The sequence below is a fragment of the Nannobrachium achirus genome, assembly GCF_963921795.1.
Source record: "Nannobrachium achirus genome assembly, chromosome: 2".
In the NCBI taxonomy this organism is placed as follows: domain Eukaryota; kingdom Metazoa; phylum Chordata; class Actinopteri; order Myctophiformes; family Myctophidae; genus Nannobrachium; species Nannobrachium achirus.
The window spans coordinates 18,313,004-18,337,485 of NC_137811.1; the positions used below are offsets into that span (position 1 = coordinate 18,313,004).

A 24,482-nucleotide genomic window follows, 5' to 3' on the forward strand; every position below is an offset into this window, starting at 1 on the left:
GTCCCTGAACTTCACATGAAAACTGCTAGCCTAATAGCCGCTAGCATAGTGTTGGGAGAGGGAGCGCTTCAGCTCTTTCGCAACCAGCACAGCTGATATCTTTGTTTGATGAGACCTTTGTGGTAATGCTCATTATTCGCACAGGTAGAGAGCTATTTCAGATTGCTTCGTCTGAACTACCTGTTGTATAATAATATGTAACTGATACAGACTTCATAGTGATTATTAACTGACCTGATGCAGACGTCATAGTTCACAGCATTGAGTGCACTGAGGCTGTGCTGTGTGTCTCTCCTGCGTCTGCTACGAGCGTCGAACCACTCGATGGCTGACGGCGGGACAGGCTCCTCTCTCACAGCACCTCCATCACTCTGATCGTCTTCGTAGTCATAGTAATCGTAGTTTTCCTCAATCTTAGCTGGTGAGAATGAAGCAGTCTGAGGCATTATAATGATTCTCTTTCCATAGTTCATAATTTTCAGATTCTTTTGACATTTTGATTGTTTTCAATGCAAAAGTATTGAGTTATGCAATTATTCAAACAATGATGTATGGATTTATTGAAACCGAATGGCAAAAAATTACAACAATAACTAGAAATCATAGCTGATAGAACTGCAGCTAATTTGCTTAATTTGCCTAATTTCTGCTCAAAAACAAGAACCCAATGGCATATTTCTTTTAAAACAAAACAGTTAAATAAATACCCAATAAAGCTCACCAGTATACTGCACTTTGCCCTCCACCTTGACTTGGATTGAAAGGAGTTCACACTTCACGTCCTTGGGTTCCATTAAATGGTAGACCTTTACAACCTGCCAGCAAGAAGCTCATTAACTGTACTAACTACTGTATGCCAGACACTTTCAATAACTTCTGCATGCACAACAAACAGGGACGATAAATAATAATAACTGAAAAGTGAGGATTTGAATGAAGACCTGCTTACACTCTAATCTCCTTGATACACCACATAGAGATCCACTTACAGTAAAAGCAACACACTCACTCACCCTTATCTTGGTTTCCCCCATTCCTGTTATCTGCATAGTTATATTGTTCCCTATTAATTTCTAATAGGAGAAAAGAGGAGAGAGAAAAGAACGGAGTGAATGCAAGTCCAGGGGTAATCAAAATATTTTCAAAACACAAAGAAGTATAGAAGAACAGGACGGGACAGGACCTTCAGTTCTGTTTCCACCTTGTCGCTGCTATCTCTCAGTGCCATCTTGACAACGTTAGACCTTCCCTGGACAGAGAACACTATGTCCATGTTGGTGGGTTCTTTGGGGGTGGTCCTGGTGGACAGATCGTACTCTGAGAGGGCCTCCAAGGCTATGAGGGTGTCCTGAACACAGTGGTTATGCAGTTTTAGCACACATCCCTTTGAACTAAGACAGTTGTTCTCAAAGTGTACTATTATAGCCTACTATGTACATAGCAGAGTTGATTGAAGTATCTGAGCTCTGTGTGATTCCAAATGAATTACAACATTCAAAGGTTATTTGAGACAAATCTCAAGTCACATTTTGAGAAAAGTCACACATCACAATTTCTGCACGTTGCTTTGCGTCCAACTCAGTCTCAAGTGTACCAGGTCTGCCCTTCCCCATAATTGAATATCCATGGCATATCCATATTTAGTTTCTTGTTTACATAAAGGCAAACGTGCGTAAAACAAGAGGCTACGGTAACCAAGTATGTTAGTGATATCTGCTTCACTTTCATAGTGTTCTAGTTAACATTTTGTCTGCCCATTTATGTATCATAACTTCTAATTTTACTTGTTTAATCTCTGCCCTGACAGAGTTCTCTCTCCTGATTGGATTAGAGACAGAGAAGCCCTTGTTAATGAACAAACACTCTATAGCAATGATTACCAAGACTATATTTAACATGATTATAATTACATCTAACAATGCTTCTCCTCCATTCACGTTTGGTGAACGTAGCCTTGGCCAGGAAAATTTGATGTCTTCAGGTGGTAACCATCGATCATAAGGTGTTTCGAACCGCAAACCACAACACCCTCCTGATGGCCGGTTCGGCAGTGGTGGCCAAATCACTGCCCATCTCCTCCTCCTGACCAAGGCTAAACTCCCCTCTCCTGCACTATTTGTTTTTTTCCCAACAAGAGGCTTCTCTGGGGAGGTATTGGGTGGGTCCCTCCTGAGGTCTTGAGGTGACACAGGTGCGTAGAGTTCTCCAGTACTGTGGGGTTATTCCTGCCTGGAGTTCTCCTTCGTCTCACCAACTCACCAACCAAGTTGTGCGCTGCACCTGTGACCCCTCTTCTCCAATGTATTATAACCAGAACAAAATACAAAATGCACCTTATTGCCACTTTACAGCTCACTAGCTCTGCCACTTTCATTAACGCGTCATTCCCACCGGGCAGATAAAGATACATTTGAACATTTAAAAAATCGTTCTCAACTCATTTGGATGGTAACGTCCACATCACAACAATAATGCCGACATCATTGATGTGAACGCAGACATAATTATCGTTACAAATAATTATCGTTGTAGTTATCTTTATCATTCCCACCGATTTATTGTATCGGTGGGAATGACGTTTAAGTCTGACATTCAAATGGACCTGTGTTGATTTGAAGCCTCCCCCATAGTTCTCCTGTGAAGTCAGCCAGCAGGCGGCGCTCTTTGCCCACTCGGTGTCGCGGTGTGCCACCGCTGTGAGGAGGGCGTAGGCCGTGGTCTCCACGGACACGGCCTCGGCAGACGGCTTTTGAGCATAATAGGCACTTGATCTCACCACCTCTTCACGGAGCGCTGCATCACTGGCTGTCCACGACCTGCAACCATCTTTATCTGGTGAGTTAAAGAAACAAAAGGGGAAAACAGTTTTTTTCAACAGCACAAAGTTAAACCTAATTTCAACTAGTGTGAAGTGAGCGGTGCTATTTATGAGTTAATTTCATTAAGTGTCCTGCAAAGCTTGGTCAATGTAACCCCCGGAAATTGTCAATCCGGTTGTACGTCACACACTGAGAGTGTGGACCCAGTTCAGGAGAACCTATAATTATGGAGATTTGTCTCTGCTAACCCCGGTAGCCTCCAACCACGTTTTCGCTCCCTCATTAAGTGACATTACCTTTCGAAATTGGCGCGGGAAAGGCATCAAAAGTCTCAAGAATTTGTTCTTAGACGGGGTCTTCGCCTCTTTCGAACAACTAATGAGGAAATATGGCCTGCCTAGATCAGATCAATTTAGGTTCTTCCAAGTCAGGCATTACGTGAGATCTATAATACCCGATTTCCCTGACAAACCTAATACTAACCCCATAGATACCTTTTTATCTTTTGATCCGACAACAAAAGGCGCTATATCAATCCTATATGACACCATCTCTAATCTGAGATTCGCGCCGTTAGATAGGATAAGAGCTGACTGGGAGCGGGATCTAGGGCTCACATTATCGGAGGAAAAGTGGGACTCAATTTTTTCTTCTATACACAAATCTTCCCTCTGTGCCCGTCACTGTTTAATACAGTTCAAGATAGTTCATAGGGCCCACATTTCTAAAACCAGACTTGCAAGCATATATCCCGACGTAAGTTCTAGCTGTGATAAATGTAACAATGAGGCCACTCTTATACATCAATACTGGACGTGCCCACGGCTACAGCCGTTCTGGGAGGGTGTATTCAGCACGCTATCCAACATTTTACATCGTGACATAGACCCAGACCCCTTATTAGCTCTGTTTGGTACAGTTGGAAGCGAGGGCCTTCCTCTAACACGGACGGAAAGTCGTATGGTCGACTTTGCTTTATTGATCGCTAGGCGCGCCATTTTGCTTAAGTGGAAGGATGCTGCCCCGCCTGTGCTCAACCTGTGGCTTCGCGCTATAATGTCCTGTCTGGAATTGGAAATGTTGAGGTTCTCCATTGCCGGCTCTGAAAAGAAATTTTATAAAACCTGGAGCCCTTTTATGATGTTCTATCATAATACTCAAACGGTGTAGTGTGGCGCTTACCTGTTTGACCAACCCAATACGCAGCAAGCTTTGATTATTTATTCTGCTTTATTGTTTTGATTATTTACTTACTTACTTTGTTTTGACAGTTCAACCGTCCTGGGGATTGAGGGTGGGGGGAGGGGGGATAGGGGATGGGTTTTATTCACTCTGTTTTTCTACATGTGATGTATCCATCTTTTTGAGATTGTTTACCCGCCTCTGGGCTTTGCTCATTTGAAAATTGAATAAAAAGATTTGAAAAGAAAGAAAACCCAGTATCCATATCATGTGGAAAGCTTATGCTGAAAATCTCAGATCGACAAGCTCACGACACTAACAGAAAACAGGAAAGACACCAGTATAGAGCCCTGAGGGACTCAACCATTGTGGGGTTTAAGTGGTTAAAACCAAGACTAAAAGTGCTCTGGGTGTAATGTTTAGTCCAGAATGGGACGTGCCTGGTTCCGTGGCCAGGTCCTGGAGTTTCTTCCAGGCGATGGCAGCGTCTCTGTGTCCGTGGGGCAGGCAGAGAGACAGGCAGTAGGCTGTGATGGCTACAGCGTAAGGCCTCTGCAGTCCATCCATTTGACTCACGAGGTACGCCGTCGACCGAGAGATGCTTTTCTCCTAATGAAAAACAGCACAGAATGAACACATGCTTTCAGCCACAATCCTTATTGTTTTAATGTATAAAACTTGATTTTAACCGTTTTAAACAACTACACTTCTACTTCTGTGGTTGAAGGTGCCACTTCCCCTTAGGTCAATTCAGGGCAATGGTTTCTAACACCTTTGTTCTAGATTGTAACTGCTTTCATTATTTTTTGTTAATATCTGTTTTGTTCCTTGAACATTTTTAGTATTCTGTCTTCTGATTTATATTTTAATATTGCTGCAAATACATGTCTATTCCTGATGATTGTATCTTGGCTACGATGATGATGATGATGATGATGATGATGATGATGATGATGATGATGATGATGATGATGATGAAGGTGGTCTCCCTACTCTTCCATTGGGACAATTTGACCCGGGTAGGACAACTACTGTATTGCTCGACAATGTCAATAAAGTTATTTGCACTGGATCGGACACTAGAGGAGCCTCCATCTTTAATCTAGTTTGGACATTGTTGCAGTTACCTCTCTGCGTCAGGAGAGGGAGACAACAGATATAAAAAAGTAGTGATATCTTTTTTGCAGATTTCATCATTATATTGAAACACAAGAAAACAAAACAACTACTGTAACAAAAGCATCAGTACTGTCGGCATCATTCAGAGAGATGTTTCAGCTCACCACTTGTCTTCCCTCGTCCGCAGATGAATTGTATGAAGTTATAAATTGCAGGGACCGTTTCAGTGCAATAGTTATGAAGGCAGTCATGGATGCTTCTTGCTCTTTGCCTCCCATGCCCCCCTACAGCAAAACAGAGAGATTAGGTTATATTTCACCTCCCTTGCATTGTATTTCGCATATTACGTGATCAAAACACACCCAACAAATGTCCTCAGCCCCTCCTCACGCCTGAACCAGATTGGCTCTCCCATATTTTTATCCTGAGCGCATTGATTTATCTATATTCTATCTTAATTTCAGGAATCTCTGCATGTACTGATTATTTGTCCTTTGCATTATGAGAATCGCTCATGCGATAAGCTTCACACTTGACGGGTGTATTACTGTTGACCCAAAGGAGTGCAGCGTCGAGTGTTAAGTCCATCGGTTTTCGAAAGAAACCTGCAAGCACTCATAACCACAATTCTCGACAACACTGCAAGCAGCACTTCCAGCGTTTCGAACTGTCATCACGTGCCAAAATGGTGTCAAAATTGCATCCACAACTACTAGCGTTTTATATTTGAAAAGCAGTGTTACTGTTACCTGCATCTCTCTGGTTATGACGGGATGTGGGTCTTTGAAGGAGCCGTCTCCACTCTGCACAGAGACCAGGTACCTGGTGGAGAGGGTGATCTCCTCTGGAGATACAAACTGTGAGCCCCTGCCTTGCTCTTGCTTCACCGTCTGGCGCTCTGCTACCATGGAGAGGACTTTAACTACAAGGCCTGTAAGCCTGAGGAAGGAGGCCAAGGCAATGAGGGGAAGGAGAGAACAAGAGGGGGGAAGTTTAGGTTTAGGTTGTGCAGTGTAAAGTGTATAACAATAATGACAAGGACCCCCAAATTGATATGTACTGTATTTGGCCACGGACAACCCTCTGAAAAGAGTTTGTGCCAGCAATCCCCAGAAGAGAAGATTTGTGTGTGTGTTTTTTTTTAAAGGTTCAATATGTAATGAATAAATAAATGCCACTCATGCTCTCAACAAGCTCACATTTCTAGCTTGTATATCTGCTTTTTTTCAATACAAAGTATAACATTTAAACTGATTGTGATGCCATATTAACACATTTTGCTGCATGGGGACACCTGGAAGTAACTTTACTTACCAATAACTTGATGGATACGTAACCCATGCTCCATAAGATCCATCTCCTTTTTTGAAAGTTAAAATTCTCATGTAGCCTGAAGAGGAAGAGATTTTTTATATTGTAACTGTCTGATTTTCCAAAACTGTCTCCCTTTCCAAACACGAGTCATCCGCACCTTGCTCAGTCGTATGGAGGGCCTTGTCTCTGGTGCCAGGCAGCAGCTCACGCCAAAGCTGACCATCATCAAGGTAGCGCAGGGCTATGGCCGTAGGGGCCAGCTTTTGCATAGTCTGCTCTGCACACCCATAGGGCAGCCTGAGCAGGCCAGAAACGCCCTCAGGAGAGAGGAGGGTCCGGGCTGTGGTCTCACCAAAGCCATCCCCTGTCCCTGATCGGATGAGAGCGTGGAACAGAAGCATACAGTTATGGTCAAATATCAACCTCAGCCATAGCCACTTAAAACCGACTGTGCCGTTGTATGATCTACTGCAAGCTCAACACACTGTGAACTTGTAGATATGCCATGCATTTTCACCAAACGTTGGCCTATTTTTTGCCGAATGTTCACCTGTTATCTCTGAAAGTCTGCCTATTATGACATGCCCAGAATGGGGACACTGTGGTTCATGGGGTGAAATATTACAAGTAAACTGTGTTTTGGTTGATGGAGAGTAAGGAGAATCAAGTTAAACTGCACACGCACGCACGCACGCACACACACCTTCTATCGTGATGAAGATGTTGGAGGTGGAGTCAGGGACAGTGTCGTCAGGCAGTCGTCCATCTATGAACCTGAGGGAGGTAGAGCTGCTCCTCCCTGTCCAGACCATGGAGAAAATTTAACAATGAATATAGCATGGCTGAAAGATGACTTCATTCATTGCAGTGTTGATTTTATCGTCTAAAGCCCGGAACATAGTCGGGTCCGCGGTGGAAGGCTATCCACCGCAGTGTAGTCTTTTCGAGTCTTTTTGAGTCATGAAACTATACGTTACATCATTCCTCGCGGTGGAGAGCTTTCCACCTCGAGTCCCAACACATCTCTCTGTTTTTACTATCAGACAGACAGGCTCTACACCCCGTTCACTGATTGGTCAATCTAGACTAGTCAGTCACGGTGAATAGGACTCCACCGTGGCGTACTATGATGGCCTGCACTTATTTTCTGACTTCTGACCATTATCTTGCTGCTCCTAAATTTGCGGTGGATAGCTCTCCACCGTAGACTCTGATCCGGGCTTAAAGCTACGAGGAAAATCTTTCGTCAACGACCTTTTTTCACTGACTAAAATGAAATGAAAACTAAACAAAAACTAAGCTACGATGACTAAAACTAATCTAAATATATTGATGACACACATTTTGTCAACAAATAAAAACTAGACTAAAATGTCAGGTTAATGTTTTTGTTTACTGTTTTTGTGTGGATTTTTCTTTTTGCTCTATGTGGTGGTGGAAAAAATATATATAAAAATGTGTCAAAATGTCCTTAAAAAAAACAAAAAAAAGGACATAACATGTTAAAAGTTCTGAAGAATGTTATGATGAAGTGATGTGCATGTTCTGACACAATAAAGTATAAAAAGAAATGTCAGGTAGGGACTAGTGGAAAAGAGATACTGCAAAACTAAAAAGACAAGTCATTTTATGTTTGGTTGCGCTCCTGTATTGTTATTATATTCAGTCGACTAAAACTAGACTAAAACTAAAACATTTCAGATGACTAAAAGTGTACTAAAACTAAATGGAACTTTATTCAAAGGACTAAAACAATAATCTGTAAAAATCAACACTATAATTCATGGCACTCAGTTGACACGCACTGAAAGTACCACATTGGCGCTCATGTTTGATTGTTTTTTGTGTGTGTGCTTTTCACAGATATGTACAAATATATGTTCATGCACGTTGTGTACGCACGTTGTGACAATCAATGAACTGAAAAACAAATACGAACATCTCACCATGTTTTACAACAGCAGCTCCAACTTCCTCTCGTGCCACTATTCCCTCTGTCTAAAAGAATAAGAAAGGTTGAGTGCTTCTTTCGTGCCATCAATCGTTTGTCGTATTTAAATGGTTATTAAAATCACTCCAGGTTCCTAGTCTGTGGTTAGCAGCACTTCAAAGACTTTACAGTTCATCACATAAGGATAGATTATCCGCACGCCATTATCTTGCTGCTCCTAAGTCACTCACAGTGTCTGTTTTGTTTTTTCCACAATTTATTTGTTTATTTATGTTTTATCTTATTTTATTTCTCCCTGTTTATTGGATTGTGCCTTCTCCTCACTGTCTGGGTTTGTTTGCTGTGGCCGGAATGATTTCTCATGTTTGTATGGACTTTGCCTTGTGCTCTGGTTTGGATGTGTGCCTTCTCCCTGTTTTGGATTTGTTCACCTGTATTCATCCTGCTTACATGTGTAGGCCCTATCCTGCTTCCCCGAGGGACAGCGAGTGCAATGCACTGGCCCCCCCCCCTTTTTTTTTCTTCTTCACTGTGTCATAATAAAGGAACTTTCAAGCTACTTACCGAAACCTTCAGTATCTTTTCAATGGCGTCTATGCCCCATTCGTGTGTTATACTGTAGAGGCGTATTTTGACGGGTATCTCCCCCGTTTCCATAGGGACCGCGGAGAAAGAGACCAGCTGGGAGGACTCAGGCTGCACCGTGACGTTCACATAACTGATAGAGGTGGCCGACCCTGGAGAGCAGAGGCCTGGGCTTTGAGCCATGTGCACCGCTATCTACAAAGACAGGCACGTTTTTAGAGAATTTTACAGTTTAGTCATTTAGCAGATGCTCTTAATCCAGGGCGACGTACAAAATACAAGGTAAACACATGCATCAAATACAAAGAGTTGTGTAGTGTGTTGCCTCTGTAAACTTGGATCACAGATAGACCAAGAACCTAGAGGATCAGTCTAACAATATAGGTAGCCTACTATTAATACCTGCACATTGAAGCTCTAGGATACCAGATAAAAAATACCTAGCTATTTAGATCTAAATTACATTTTAACCTTGTGGTCAAGAAGAACAAATGATCATGGTAAGACTGCATATTGAATATTGTAACCAAATGGACCCTTACAGGTCTGTAACTAACCCTACTGAGAGTGTATAAATGTATACTCTCCAAGTTATGAGGGTTTGTGGCCTATAATACATGCTGTGTCAAACTGGGGGTGGTTGAAATAAAAAGGTTTGAGAGCCTCTGCTTTGGCATTCAGTACCTTCACTTCCTCGTCACCATAGTTGTAGATGACAGGCTCGATGGCTATCTGCTCATGTCGTCTCACTGAATAAGGCAGTCTCAGAGACACGAATATCCGCTTTAAAACCTTGAACTCGTAGGGCTCGGCTACACAGAATCCTGAAGACACGCGGGGACGAAGCAGTAAGTGAATTGCCGTGGATAATTTCATTCAAAGATACAACCGAAGATGAAACAAAGGGGAATCCATCTTACCGTGACTTGCAGAGAGACTGACAGCTTGTATCTCCCATGTGGTGATGGAGTCGGGCAAGACAAAAGAGTGACTGTAAAGAATGTCATTGTTTATTTTTCTTGTGATAATAGTGATTCTGACATCGACTGTGAATAACTTGATATTTCAGGCTCTTTTACAAAGCAATGCTACCGTGTGTAAGCTTGAATTCTAAGGTCACTCATATTACAACCAACAAACTTATATTTATTTGTCTATTTTTCATTCATGTTTTGTAACTTAAACATGTCCGGATCCTACCTTTTTTCACCCTTTACATCTAATACTCTAAATTCAAAGCTTGGGGGGAAATGTCGCCGAATCTCTTGAGTGGTTTGGTCGAAGAAATCTTCAATGTCTGATTCACTTGCAGCTATAGGGACACAGAAATATTGTTCCGTGATTAAACTCTCTTTAAATGATCAAGTTGAGCTCTAAAATGTTAATGGTCTGTGATCTGACAAAAACTTCTCACTTCGTGCAAAATCTCTCTGAGCGACCTCTTGCCTTCTCCTCTCTCTCAGCTTTTCTCCTTGGCGGCAGCATTCAAGGAAGGCCTCAGTGCAGGCCTCTGCGTCTGTATTGAGCTGAGAAACCCTTCCTGCTCTTTCTTCACACGTTCGCTTCATAGGAATGCGTTGAAGACCGCTGGAACAGCACTTTTGTAGCTTCTCATCAGTGTAGTTTGACTCTGTAGCGAACACATGGGAGAAACATGCATGGTGATATACATTTGGTTTTGTTTAATTTTTTAGAAGAAGCCACTGCCTTCTCGAGAGTGTAGCTGATGGTTACTGTAGTATAGAGGGTAAGCGCATGCATAAAGTGAATGGCAAATCGAGTGGCAAAGTGAATGCCAAAGTGAGTTGTTTAAAGGGCCTACACCATGCTTTTAAAACTATATTTTTTGTATAAATATATGCTCAAAATTGAGTCTTAGACAGGTTTTAACCCTCAACAAACACTCTGACCATTCTTTTTGTTTGTTCTAGCTCTACTATAATGAGGCTCTCCAGCTGCAATACCAAAACGGCCTCTGTTTGCTCAGGGGCGCATCTAGTGGGGTTTTTCCACCCCTCCCCCCTCCCCTCCTCTTCACTCCTCCCCGGACCCCACGTTGACAACAAATAATGTTAATATTGGGCCAATACAAAAATAGGATAATGTTGCAGCTCTGATTATAGCCTACTGTAGGCCTATGTTGTATGTTATAGGCCTACTGTCAAATGACACAGGGCGACCGTTGCTAGACCAGACATTGCAGAAAGTTAATCTACATTAGACAATCAATCCCACCTGCATTGTATTTATGTCTAAAAAAAAAGTAAAAAAAAAAAAAAAATGTTTTGAAAAAAAAAGAAAAGTTTTTTGAAAAAAAGAAAAGCTTTTTGAAAAAAAAGAAAAGTTTTTTGAAAAAAAAAAAGTTTTTGAAAAAAAGTTTTTTGAAAAAAAGTTTTTTGAAAAAAAAAGTTTTAAATTTTTTTTGAAAAAAAGATTTTTTTGAAAAAAAAAACAATTTTGAAAAAAAATATTTTTTGAAAAAAAAAAATTGAAACAAAAAAAATGGGAATCCGTGTGACGTCACACGGATCAACTCTCAGAACAGCACTGTTCTGAGAACCCGTGGAAAGCTTTTCATCTCTGTCTTCCCAAAACCAGAGAAAGACACAATGGTCAGAAATAGGACTTTGTGAGGATAGAAGGTGCCAGTGGGACCCCAAAAAAAGGTTTTAATATAGAAAAAGTGAAAATTCATGGTGTAGGTCCTTTAATGCAATCAGAATTTTCAGTTTGGATGTATGGGCTGAAAGTATTTTTTTGCCACTCAGTAGGTGTTCCCGCATAACTTCCGGGTATGATGATGATGTCACTTGCATACTCTCTATTCAAATACACTTGCTTACACAAATCATACATGGAGGCGATATATAATGGTAGGCTACTCATCTTTCCACCTCCAAGCCGGGAATGGAACTGAGGATTCGCTGTCAGGATTTGAGTGGTACGCGCCTTAACCATTCAGCTATCGGGCGCCACAGCCATTGTATACTCTTAATTCAGTTATTACTTGGTTGCTTGCAGGACACTTTGTTGTAGGCTCTGTTGTAGCCTTTTCTCCACCAGCCTAATGTTGTGACTCTGTTACTGCTTATATTGGTAGCCTACTAACTCGCCTTGATTATCTTATTATCAACATTTTGTTGTTTGTGTTCTATATCAGTTTTCTAATTATGAACCACAGTCGAACCTTAGTTTGCAAAGATGCCACATAAAACAGCGCATTACTTACTTAAGTTTTGAAACGCTTGTCGTAGGTCTAATGAGCGCTTATTCCGTGTAGGACGTGATTCACAGCCAAACCCTGGGAAAGGAAAGACATAATATGGTTAGTATTTGTCCATAGGGTGTTTCTTTAGGCCTACTTCATTCACATCACAATAATAACATGCATGGTCTCTTTCTGCGTGGGGAAGATAGGATCCCAGGTTCAGTCCAATTATCCCGCTTCGCCATCTAATGTCTCCATGAGCAAGACACCAGAATCCCTATTTATTCACTCATTCTCATCTGTTGCTCTGTACTCGAATATCAGCCAAATGTCTAAACTCTAAAAAACTGAAGTAAAACGTCCTGCTGGTTATAGCAAGTGGTTTCTTCTGTGTCCCTTTGGCTGCCGTATAGTTTTTTATGTGAGGGTGAGCAGTCTGGATTGCTTTGGAACAAAAGCAGCTTGCCTTGCCTTGTTATCATAATTCCCCTTGTTCATCGGGAGGGCCTACATATCGGACAAAGCAGCTTTAAGTAAAACAATAACCAATGCGAAACATGATGCAGCAAATTAAAACCCATACCCTTTCTCAGTAATGACTGCTGTGATGATCTCTCGGATGGAGAGAGGAAGGCGAGGCCTGCGCCGTTTAATGTTGAAACGAGGTCTGATCCTCCGCTATATGAGCAGCCCAGGTCATAGGACATCATGGAAGAAAACACCTGGACACAACATGGAAAAGTTAAATAATAGGCTTTATATTGGACAGTCATATTGGACAGAAATTGGGCCTCAATTCCTTGCTTCCTTCACATGTGTTACCAATCAAACATATAATTTTCCAAATGTCTGAGTGTCTGTCTGTCTGTGTCGGCGTTTCTCCTCAGTGGCTGGAGCAGTTGATCTGAAATCGCATCACCATTAGCATATGAACACACCTGACATAACTGTGAAGCCTGTTTGTCACTTTCACAAATCATGTGCTGTATATTAGCATTTTTATGGTGTATCTACCATCTATTCTGCATCTAGCATGAGGCTTATCTATTCTGCATCTAGCATGAGGCAACATGTTTAACCAGCTGTGTGTGTGTGTGTGTGTGTGTGTGTGTGTGTGTGTGTGTGTGTGTGTGTGTGTGTGTGTGTGTGTGTGTGTGTGTGTGTGTGTGTGTGTGTGTGTGTGTGTGTGTGTGTGTGTGTGTGTGTGTGTGTGTGCCATTAAACAAACAGGTATTTTTTACATTGATGCTCCTCCATATTATCATGCAAGCACCAGTTAAAGTTACTTTCCATCCCTCATATAGTGTGCACAGTGCACAACCCATAACCCACACACTGCACATCATTTCAGAGCTCATATCTTTGAACGGGTAAGGGCTAGTAATACTAATTAAGGCTCTGTGCAGTACAGTGGTGTAGCACAGTGGTTCTCAAACGTTTTAATTTCGAGGACCCTCATAACTCTGAGAGAGTACAAATGGAACCTTTACGGTCCATTTGTTTCTATTTGTACACTCAGTTACACAACCGTAAGGGCCCAACCCTCTCAAGGAACCATGAGGGTCCCTGGATCTCACTTTGAGACCCACTGGTGTAGCAGAGAGTTTCCAGTGAGATACATGCACAATATCAGCACCCTGAGCACCCATTGGCAACACATGTGAAGGAAGTAAGGTAGAGACCCAATTTCAATAGGGATGGCCTATCTTCCTATTAAAAATCTTTTATGTGGATACTGGGAAGAATAAAAAACAAGAAAAAATAGAAACATTTGAATTTTATGGTGTAGCCCCTTTAAGTGAACTTGACACCAGCTTACCTGTTTTTATGACACTAGAGCTTACCTGTCTGGCAGTCAGCTTGTTGTTGGCTTTCAGAGCGTAGATGGCCTTGTCCACGGCCAGCAAGGCTACTTTGGCTCTCTGGCCTTCTAAGTCGATCTTCAATGTTGCAATTTTCCCAGGGGTAAAAACGTGTTGACTTGAGGTGACCTGGTATTTGAGTGCAAGCGATGAAAACGACGAAAACATACATTTGACCTCATCATAAATTTGTGCACACCCATGTCCATGTGCACACACATACTGGAATATTACGACACTATCATGCACCACAAAGTATAAATATAAAACAGGAGGTATTAGATATTAAGATGGCTCTCCATCAAACAGATTAGGCCTACTTCCAACTGCATCAAACTGCTAGTCTGTTGTAGTCTGCTGTGCTGGGAGGGAGCGTGTCGCTGTTACTACATGTCATCTTTTCGACACCCGACTCTAACCCTCACCCTAACCCTAACCTCCGTGGAGTGAGTCGCTAACCCTCCGGTCGAAATGATGGTCGTTCGAAAGAGCGTGATTTTACCGTGCTGGGATTAGTTGGCAAACTTGGCATTTAAAAGTCGGCGACGATGATTGCATTCAGATGACACCTCCACACCACAGCAGGAGGTGGATGCCAGTTGCAGGTCTGCTTATTATAAGCGACTTTGGGCATTTTTTATTGTAAGGTCGCTTGTAAATATTCATAGTTGCGGGTTGCTTTTGTTTGGTTTGATTCTGAAGTGTAGTTGCTTATGGCCTACTTTCAAAAAGCTATTTTTCTTTTTGAAAATAGCTGATGTAATAGCTATGGCTCAAGTGGTGAAACTGGTTGCTTCTTTTGGTGTTGTTTTCATAGACCTGGTCGCTTGTATGTCTCACGATTTAACATCGTTCCTCTAGTTCATATAGCTTAATCAAATTAACTCCTCAGAGGCATCACTCACTTCACAATGGGTGTGACACTCTTAAGGTCTTTGCACACTGCTGCGTTTTTCGTTGCGAAATGCGTTTTTCAGGGCAAGAAGAGAGAGAGAGATAAAGAGAGCAAGGGACCGAGTGGTGCGTGAAACGGGCGGCAGTGTGCAAACGTGACTGACATAACGTGAGGTAATTGTTTTATTTGCGCGCTCCGAAATTCACTCGGATATTCGGCCAGAAAAACGCAGGAGTGTGCAACCAGCTTTAATCCAGAGCGATTTACAGCTAGAAAGATGCAATTGGAAATTGCAAGTGTGGTTGCTGACGTGACTATATTCTGCAGCAAGCTGAAGCTCGACCAATTGATTCCCTATTGATTCCCACTCCCATTGATTCCCTACTGATTCCCACTCCCATTGATTCCCTATTGATTCCCACTCCCATTGATTCCCTACTGATTCCCACTCCCATTGATTCCCTACTGATTCCCACTCCCATTGATTCCCTATTGATTCCCACTCCCATTGATTCCCTACTGATTCCCATTCCCATTGATTCCATCAATTTCCAATGGCAGCGGAAAAGTTTATCTAGTGAAGTTTATCTATTGAAAATGACGTTTCCCCAGAACTACAGTGTGTTGCCCTTCGGGCAACCACACTAATAAGCAGGTAATACATCAATACAATACGCAGTCAATACATCAACAAATAACTCTATGGTTAGTTGTATATTCTAACGGTATGGTTCTCTGGACTCCTCCTCACCTTGAGCTTTCCCTCACATTCATCCTTGACATCCACCCACACAGAGTCAGCAACCACGTCACCGTTGGAGTGGTAGTAGTAGCCAATCAGACGGAAGGATGGGATCATGGCGGCTGTGATCCGCAACAGGTGTTTTGATAACAGTCCAGACGACAGGGAGCCATGTTTAACGAGCAGTCCACGGCTAATTACCTGTAACACACAGATGTGTTCCCTTCTAGATGAGAATAACATTTCAAATGTTACAAAACTATGAAACATAATTATGTATTTTGGAGAAAATGTATAGCATAAACTATGATAATCTAAATGTTTTACTTTGATTTTCTCCAATGTAAATGTTTAATTCAATTTGTAAGTTTGTAAACATCTGCAATGACGTGTTTATATTTTGCAACCATAGTTTATATATATATTAGGGCTGGGATGCGATTAAATATTTTAATCTAATTAATTACAGGCTCTGTGATTAATTAATCGCAATTAATCGCACATCGATATTTGACCTGAGAAGCATTTTTTTTTTCAAGTAAAACACATTTTGTTGTACGAGTGAATCAACGGGTGAGTTTTTTTAATCTAAATTTCTCATCCACTGGGCCAAGCAAAGCGCTCTGATCGGCTACTTCTCCCTTTGTGTTTGTTGTCTCTTCTTGGTTGGTGCATCGCTATGATCGGTATGCCCGAAACTGAAGGTTCTGTGGTGCAAAACTTTTTTCATTTATGAAAAAGGGGGTAAAGATTTAATACAATAAAATATTATTAAAAAGTTATCAAAAAAACACGGCCAGCTCACGTATTAGGAGGGTATTATAAGTCCCCAGATAAAATATGGGTGTTTTTGATGACTTTATCATGGAAAAATGGAGTTACAAAGAATGGGCCCTGGATGGTGGTGTCTGATAAAATGAATATCAAATATCTAAATATTGAATCAAGCAACTTCTGTCCAGGGTGTTCACAAAAGCCTGATTAGACGATAAGCTTTTTTGAAAGTGGAATATCCCTTTAAGCCCATATCTGGGAATGCCCACACAATAGAATCCCTTTCATGCCATCAATATTAAGCCCATATATTGCTCAACCTCGCCCTTTAGGGGAAGGTCGCTTTTCGCCCTTAGGCGTCTTGGCTGGTATGTCTCAAGTTCTCTGAACCTTATTCCTAAACTTTGAAACTATGCCTAAACCTAAACGTATTCCTAACCTTAACCTCACTAAAACAAATAGAAGAATACAAGAACTGCTAGGGGTGAGCGGGTCCACGGAAAAAAAGTGGAAGGCGAGTGTGTTTTGGAGCAAGCGTTCCGCAACTTCCGCTTACCGGCGATAGGCTATGCCATGTCTACAAGTCTTACCATGTAGTACAGAGTTCCATCCTGTGGCTGCCCACCAATAACCTGGAACGTAACACTGAGCTCATCACCCACAGGGTGAATTTTGTTGCTGACGCTCAGGTACAAGTAACTGTTGCTTCCCGAAGAGGCTTGTCTAATTGCTTTCCTCTCACGCTGACCCTCTACTGTAACCTATATTAGAAACAGCGGGGAGATAAAACAAATGTAAAATAAAACAAACAAACAAACAAAGGAGGCGAGGGAATCAAAGAGGCAATCAAAACTGTCAGCAGAAAATAAACCATAGAGTTTGACTGCACTGACTTCAACATTAACAGCATTGTTAGAAGTGGAACTGGGGAGATTAAAGGAGGAAAACATTGCCCCCTCCTGGCTTGTTTCTGCTTGATGAGCCGCCTCCCCAGATGTTGGTACATTAACATGCACTGTCACTCCAGCTGCCGGGGACCCATTTGGGTGACGCACCACCACCTGTGGGCAATATATTACCATATTGATGCACGCACGCACGCACGCACGCACGCACACACACACACACACACACACACACAGAAACCCTTAGAAGTCTTATAGCCAACTAGAACCATTTATCCTTTTTTTTTTGGTCTTTTCATTTGACTTGTCTTGCCTACCACCACATCCAGCGGGACCCCAGGTATGAAGTGGGAGCGGGTTCGAGACAGATCAATGGTGTAGCGCTGTGAGACGACGGGGAGAGAGATGTCTGCTTCCTGTAGCTCACCACCTGTGTACATAATGCAGAGACATTTATTTACATTATGAACAGGCATTTAAAGATCTGTGTGAACTGTACAAATGACATTTCGAATGGGGGGGGGGGGGGGGGGGGCATTGGTTCCATTTGTACACTCACAGTTAAACTAAAACTCAGTATTTTACAGATACAGGATTTGAGTGTCCAGATTGGAATCCATACCATAAAGCCTCAAAATGTGTGGTGCTGCGCTGCTGAGTCAGTGACAGACAGTGTGGTATGCTGCTCTGACGCCTGTGTGGAGAGGCAACATCTTAACCACCTATTCACCATATTCCTGGCCCTCTCTATGGAGGCTGCCATTTTCTTTTACAGAGGGCACTAGAGAGTTTATCTCTGTGTGCTGCTTCAAAAACATCTTTTCACTTCCTCCCAAGTAAGGAAGTGACACGGAATTGTCTGTTGCCAGATTTTGCCAAAGAAATAAGCCCAACAGAAGCAACTATAGGCTACTTTACATTTACAATTGAAAATAGCAGATCAGCAAGCTCACAATGTGTCACATTGCGACTGGGACGTTTCTCCATTCCCACATGTCTCCATTAGAGACACAAATTGCTTATTAAAAGCAGACATGGCAACCCAGGTACATTCAGACTCAGAGCCCAAAGCCTAGAACGCCAACTACCGACACTTTAATGCAAGGACAACAGGAAACCAAATTATGTTTTTCAGGCCAGCTTTTTCAGCCTCCGCCTCTTTGAGGATATGAACAGGAAGCCGGGGGCGAGGCCAGGAATAACGTGAACAGGGTTTTGTTTTTTTGTTTTATAAATGGTCATCAGGCAGAGCCACTCTGTGCTGTGCTGCATGCGCTGTGCTGTGCTGTGCTGTGCTGTGCTGTGCCGTGCTGTGCTGTGCCGTGCTACGCTGTGTGTTGTGTCCTGGGGCCTTACTGTAGATGTCAGTGACAGACACAGCCATGTAAAGCTGTGCTCCACTCTGCTCCAGGTCAGACAGTTCCTTGTTCACTTGTTTCTGTAGATGTTCATTCAGTTTAGCAGTCGATAGATTGTATCTCGCTTCACCGTGCTGGATCTGTAAAACATGTTTTATTTTAATTTAAGTACATTGAGGTCACTTGAACACAAAGAGTCTACACAAGCTGGCAAGATTGGCAAGAGCCTCTAAACTTAACTTCATCACCCTGAGTTCTTGAAAGGAGATGTCTAACAGATGCTAATCTAATGATGTACGGTACCGTGTCTATTTACATAATATTTGAATGTTTGAGTGTGTATAGGCCTACTGTGGTTTATCAGCTCAGTGGCCTTGTGGTTAGAGTGTCAGCCCGCCCTGACTTTGGGAGGTCAGGGTTCGATCCCCACCCGGGTCTTACCAAAGACTATAAAAATGGGACCCAATGCCTCCCTGCTTGGCACTCAGCATCAGGGGTTGGATTGCGGGTTAAGTACCTGTTACATACTAGACTACAATTTACAATTTAGGCATTTAGCAGACTAGAGTGAGTCCATGTCCATCAAGCTGCCTCGCGCTACAGAAACGGGAGATATAGGGTTCTGCCCCATGGGCCACACAGCCTCGGCAAGGCTTACTTACTTTTAATGTGGTTTATGGGACAAAACACTGAGGCTGGTGTGGTTCTACGTTTATTCAGAATTAAAAAAAAGAAGAAAAAAAAAGAAATATACTTATATATATTTTTTTTATATATACTATATATATATATATATATATATATAAATTAAACTAAAAGTCAGGGTAATTCAGTGTGTAGATATGTATTTGTGTTTAGTTTAGTTAGTTCTTCTCACCGAGCCAGTCATCTCCAGTCCCTTGATGAAGACAGGCTTTGCTTTTGGTCCTCCTTCAGAACCTGGTATTATCACTCCAACACGGCTATGGTAGGATCCTTTCACCTTCTTACCGTACGAGTACCTATAGATGTAAACATGTTATTAAACACTATGGTAGGGTCCTTTCACTGTACGACATGTGCACACATCTAAGGGGGCTTGAGCCCCTGCCCTTTTATCCGTCTGTATAAGTGCCCTCTCCAGACCATGAATGCCGTTTTTACTATGATGAAAGAAATGCAAATGCCCTCTTTCCATGCCATACCTGAAGGCAGTATTCAAGAGAATTGCCTTGTCCAAACTCTCTGAACTTGAATGCAACATCTTATGTTGAAAGAATTGCCCTCTTTGTGAAGAAATCTATGTCGTACCCCCCTTGATTATGCTTAGTTCAGTGTGGTATCAAGCACCGAAAATAGCCGACCTCCAAGCTCACAACTCGTTGCGCTGCGAGATTGGAGGGCTGCTATTTACGATATTTTCATGTCTATCTATTTTCATCTGGTCTTTGTCTCGACTTGGACCCCCTTTCACCCCCTCGGACTTGTTCTTGACTTGGACTTGCTTTAGGTGGACTCGACTACAACACTAGTAAACATGTTATTATAAACACTATGGTAGGCTGCTTTCACCTTCTTACCGTACAAGTACCTGTAGAGGTAAACATGTTATTAAACACTATGGCAGGCTGCTTTCACCTTAAAAATATGTTTTGTACATGTTTTTTACATGAAATTATGTATGTCATATGTATATATTCTTACTGGGCTGTGATGGTGAAATCCATCCGTTCTGCATCCAGGAGCACATAGCTCTGCTCTGATTGGATGTTCACCTCGAAACTCGGCATCACTGACGTGCAACGACAAAGCATTGAGCAACGTTACCTATTTGGTGTGTGTGTGTGTGTGTGTGTGGGGGGGGGGGGGTATCCCTAAGGTGGGTTTTGTTTAAAGTTCCCTGATTTTGCATAGCAAGCATGCATGTACAAAATTCAGAATTCACGGAGCCATTTAAAGCCAAGTCTAACTGTATTCCATCTGTTGCAATAAATCTACTATGATGTGAGTGTTCCTGACACAACTATAATTATGATATGCCGTTTAGGGTTAGGCAAGGCATTAAGGTTACCTGATCCTAGATTACCGTGGCACTACAAACTTCACTTTGGTTTTAGTGTAAGAGATTGGGATTTTAACCACTTAAACCCCATATGGGAAGCCGGCTTCCCATAACCAGTACACAACTGTTCATTGGTCAATAAATCAATAGAGACCAAATCAAATTACAATTTCAATGTTGATTCTGCTACAGGGGCCCTACAGCACATATAATCAGTTGCCATTGTATTTTTCATCCATGCATTACTCATATTACATTATTATTACACCTTATTTTTACTTGTTTTTATCATTACTCACCCTATACTTTTACATTACTAATATTACAGCACTACTCTCACTAAAACATCTGTAGAGTTTACATAGTTTGAAATATATTCATAAGATTTTGCCTATCAATTGATGACAACTTGATGGACAATTTCTCTATTCACTATATATGTCTCCAATGAGGTTGTGGAAAAGTTCACTGGACAGTCCCTCCCCCTGGCCCATCATGAACAGCTCCACCCACCACACCTGCACTCACTCCCTAATCATAGCCTACTGACTATATAAACTGCCTGAGTTCCTCACTCTGGTGTGGCAGCAGCAGAGGCAACAGCAGCAGCAGCAGAGCCTAGCACCAACACCAGAACTCTGGCCTGATGGCACACCAAATCCAGTTATGCGTTACTGACTAATAAACCATAACATAAAATGGACAACCTCCCCTTCATGGCATTCTTACCGATGCAACCGTGGTGATGTTAAAACCCCTAGCCAGCCCCAAACCTAGAGATACCCTATCTACTTTACATGGTCCTTCGAAGCCGAGAAGTGTAACATCGCCATGGCTCAAGAGGAGCTCAGCACCAGCCTAAGCCGTTACCTGGAGGGCAACAGCAGGATGCAGGAGAACTACAAGAGAATGCAGGAGAACTACAATAGAATGCAGGAGAACAACAGCAGAATGCTGGACGTACTGTCCTCCCTCCAGTCCAGGCCTCCAAAGGCCCCTCCTGTCTCCATGCCTGCTCCCAAGGCTCCCAAGGCTCCTGTGCCCAAGACTCCGCCTCCACCTCAGGCTCCTGCACCCAAGACTCCGCCTCCTCCTCAGGCTCCTGCGCCCAAGACTCCGCCTCTTCCTCAGGCTCCTGCGCCCAAGACTCCACCTCCTCCTCAGGCTCCTGCGCCCAAGACTCCGCCTCCTCCTCAGGCTCCTGCGCCCAAGACTCCGCCTCCTCCTCAGGCTCCTGAGCCCAAGACTCCGCCTCCTCCTCAGGCTCCTGCAACCAAGACCTCGCCACCAGTGCCCCGGGCTCCTCCTCCTGCCTCCTTGTCCCCGGCGCCCCGGGCTCCACCTAGTTCTCCTCCTCCTGCCGGGCTCCCTAGTCGTCCTCCTCCTGCCGGGCTCCCTAGTCGTCCTCCTCCTGCCGGGCTCCCTAGTCGTCCTCCTCCTGCCGGGCTCCCTAGTCGTCCTCCTCCTGCCGGGCTCCCTAGTCGTCGTCCTCCTGCCGGGCTCCCTAGTCGTCCTCCTCCTGCCGGGCTCCCTAGTCGTCGTCCTCCTCCCGGGCTCCCCAGTCCTCCTCCTCCTCCTGCAGCGCCACCCAGTCCTCTTCCTCCGCCTGCAGCGCCACCCAGGGCTCCTCCTCCTCCTGCAGTGCTGCCCAGGGCTCCTCCTCCTCCTGCAGTGCTGCCCAGGGCTCCTCCTCCTCCTGCAGTGCCGCCCAGGGCTCCTCCTCCTCCTGCAGTGCCGCCCAGGGCTCCTCCTCCTCCTGCAGTGCTGCCCAGGGCTCCTCCTCCTCCTGCAGCCAGGGCTCCTCAGTCTCCGTCTCCCCCTGCATGTGGGCCCCCACAGCCACCACCGGAGCCTCCCCCAGCACCTGGGCCCCCTCATCTGCCACCACCTGAGCCTCCCCCAGCACCTAGGCCCCCTCGTCTGCAACCACCTGAGCCTCCCCCAGCACCCATTGTTCTTCATGGGGCGGCCCTAGAGCCAGTGACTTTTTTTCGGGTAAATACTGTCGTATTTGGGGCGGCTGTGGAAAAGTTCACTGGACAGTCCCTCCCCCTGGCCCGTCCCTCCCCCTGGCCCATCATGAACAGCTCCACCCACCACACCTGCACTCACTCCCTAATCATAGCCTACTGACTATATAAACTGCCTGAGTTCCTCACTCTGGTGTGGCAGCAGCAGAGGCAACAGCAGCAGCAGCAGAGCCTAGCACCAACACCAGAACTCTGGCCTGATGGCACACCAAATCCAGTTATGCGTTACTGACTAATAAACCATAACATAAAATGGACAACCTCCCCTTCATGGCATTCTTACCGATGCAACCGTGGTGATGTTAAAACCCCTAGCCAGCCCCAAACCTAGAGATACCCTATCTACTTTAAAGTCTTTTTCACTATTCAGAATGCAAATTTTCCATAGGCGGAGGTGTTTTTCAATCCTCTTTTCACTAGTAAGTGATCACAGCAGGACAATTTGGTAAGAGGAATGTGATATTTTACACTGCATTTGTGAATCTTCAGGGGTTAGCTTACATTTGGTGGGTCAAGAGTAGCCACAATCATTGTAGTCTTGTGTCCACAACTGTTCCAATTTGGGCATGCATTTTCTGCTGCATGTTCCAGTGTAGGCTTAGGTTGTGGTTAGATTAAGTTTAGTGTTTAAAACGGCAGATTAAATAAAAATTGCAATATTGATGAATGACAAAATGTGTATGAGTCTGGTGGAGATTATAATAATGCGTATGAGTCTGGTGAAGTGGATACCAAGTCTGTCTACTCACCAAATTTCTGGACCTTGAACTCTCTAGTCGCAATGTTTGATTTAGAATCATCGTCTTCATAGTGAGCCTGGATCTTCCATGTACCCGTTCTGTACAACAAACCATACATACATCATGATAAATGTGAATCGTGTCGCTTTCTGAAATTGCGTTCGCACGCTAGCTTAAAATGTGGTTTGTGATCATCAACATACTCTGACACATCAGGGATGTAGAAGGAGTCGGTCCATATCCCTCCTGTAACCCTTCGATCTGTCTTCATTACACTGTTTCCAGCCGCATTCTGAGGGAGAAATGAGATACTGTAAAAATACATTTATGAATCCCTCTCTACAAGCTTAAGCTTGTAGATCTAAGATCAACAACACTGTTGCACGACAAAATCATCAGAAATTGTATTTAATCAAACAGCTTACCTTCGAACCAATCAGTGCACAAATGTGTTGTACTCACAATTATAGAGAAGTGGACAGTTTCCTCCTGTTGTGGTCTCATGGTGTGGTCCAGAGTGAAAATCCTGTACCTTACTAGCAGAAATAAAATGGTAAATGGTGCATTTACTGTATATTCTCCAAAGGGCATCACATGATTCACCCATTCACACACCAGAGACAATCTGTTCATCAGGAGCAATAGGCTAAGTGTCTTGCTCAAGGACACTTGAGCAACCCATTAACCCACAGGAACTAGGAAACTTGCGATAGAGGATATGCGTGTGACATCATCCTCATACCCGGAAGTTATGCTTACTGAGTGGCAAAAAACATTCTGGCCTCTACAGCCCATCCAAACAGAAAAGTCCTATCTGATTGCATTAAACGACGTTAAACGGTGTTAAACTAACTTTGCCACTCACTTTGCCATTCACTTTATGCATGTGCATATACCCTCTATTCCCAAGCGGCCGCTGAGTCATTGCCACAATAACTATTGTAGAGTATAGTTGAA

The 24,482-nt window shown here is 43.3% G+C and overlaps 1 protein-coding gene across 1 annotated transcript in view; it reads right to left on the minus strand.

Moving 5' to 3' along the window:
* The window catches only part of LOC308280459 (complement C4-A-like), a 34,219-nt gene that overhangs the window by 6,635 nt on the left and 3,102 nt on the right, over positions 1-24,482 (minus strand). Inside the window, exons 4-33 of the mRNA XM_080720735.1 lie at positions 23,988-24,061; positions 23,729-23,817; positions 23,535-23,623; positions 20,398-20,485; positions 19,592-19,715; positions 18,713-18,854; positions 17,674-17,786; positions 17,345-17,512; positions 17,042-17,212; positions 15,687-15,878; positions 14,023-14,169; positions 12,762-12,900; positions 12,200-12,271; positions 10,385-10,600; positions 10,171-10,282; positions 9,891-9,961; positions 9,655-9,794; positions 8,950-9,165; positions 8,381-8,432; positions 7,138-7,233; positions 6,592-6,804; positions 6,435-6,510; positions 5,870-6,059; positions 5,285-5,404; positions 4,442-4,610; positions 2,603-2,832; positions 1,184-1,348; positions 1,014-1,073; positions 722-815; positions 235-418 (exon numbers count right to left, since the gene is read on the minus strand). Of these exons, the coding sequence (XP_080576861.1) occupies positions 235-418; positions 722-815; positions 1,014-1,073; positions 1,184-1,348; positions 2,603-2,832; positions 4,442-4,610; positions 5,285-5,404; positions 5,870-6,059; positions 6,435-6,510; positions 6,592-6,804; positions 7,138-7,233; positions 8,381-8,432; positions 8,950-9,165; positions 9,655-9,794; positions 9,891-9,961; positions 10,171-10,282; positions 10,385-10,600; positions 12,200-12,271; positions 12,762-12,900; positions 14,023-14,169; positions 15,687-15,878; positions 17,042-17,212; positions 17,345-17,512; positions 17,674-17,786; positions 18,713-18,854; positions 19,592-19,715; positions 20,398-20,485; positions 23,535-23,623; positions 23,729-23,817; positions 23,988-24,061 (4,012 nt within the window). The remainder of the gene's footprint in view (positions 1-234; positions 419-721; positions 816-1,013; positions 1,074-1,183; positions 1,349-2,602; positions 2,833-4,441; positions 4,611-5,284; positions 5,405-5,869; positions 6,060-6,434; positions 6,511-6,591; positions 6,805-7,137; positions 7,234-8,380; positions 8,433-8,949; positions 9,166-9,654; positions 9,795-9,890; positions 9,962-10,170; positions 10,283-10,384; positions 10,601-12,199; positions 12,272-12,761; positions 12,901-14,022; positions 14,170-15,686; positions 15,879-17,041; positions 17,213-17,344; positions 17,513-17,673; positions 17,787-18,712; positions 18,855-19,591; positions 19,716-20,397; positions 20,486-23,534; positions 23,624-23,728; positions 23,818-23,987; positions 24,062-24,482) is intronic.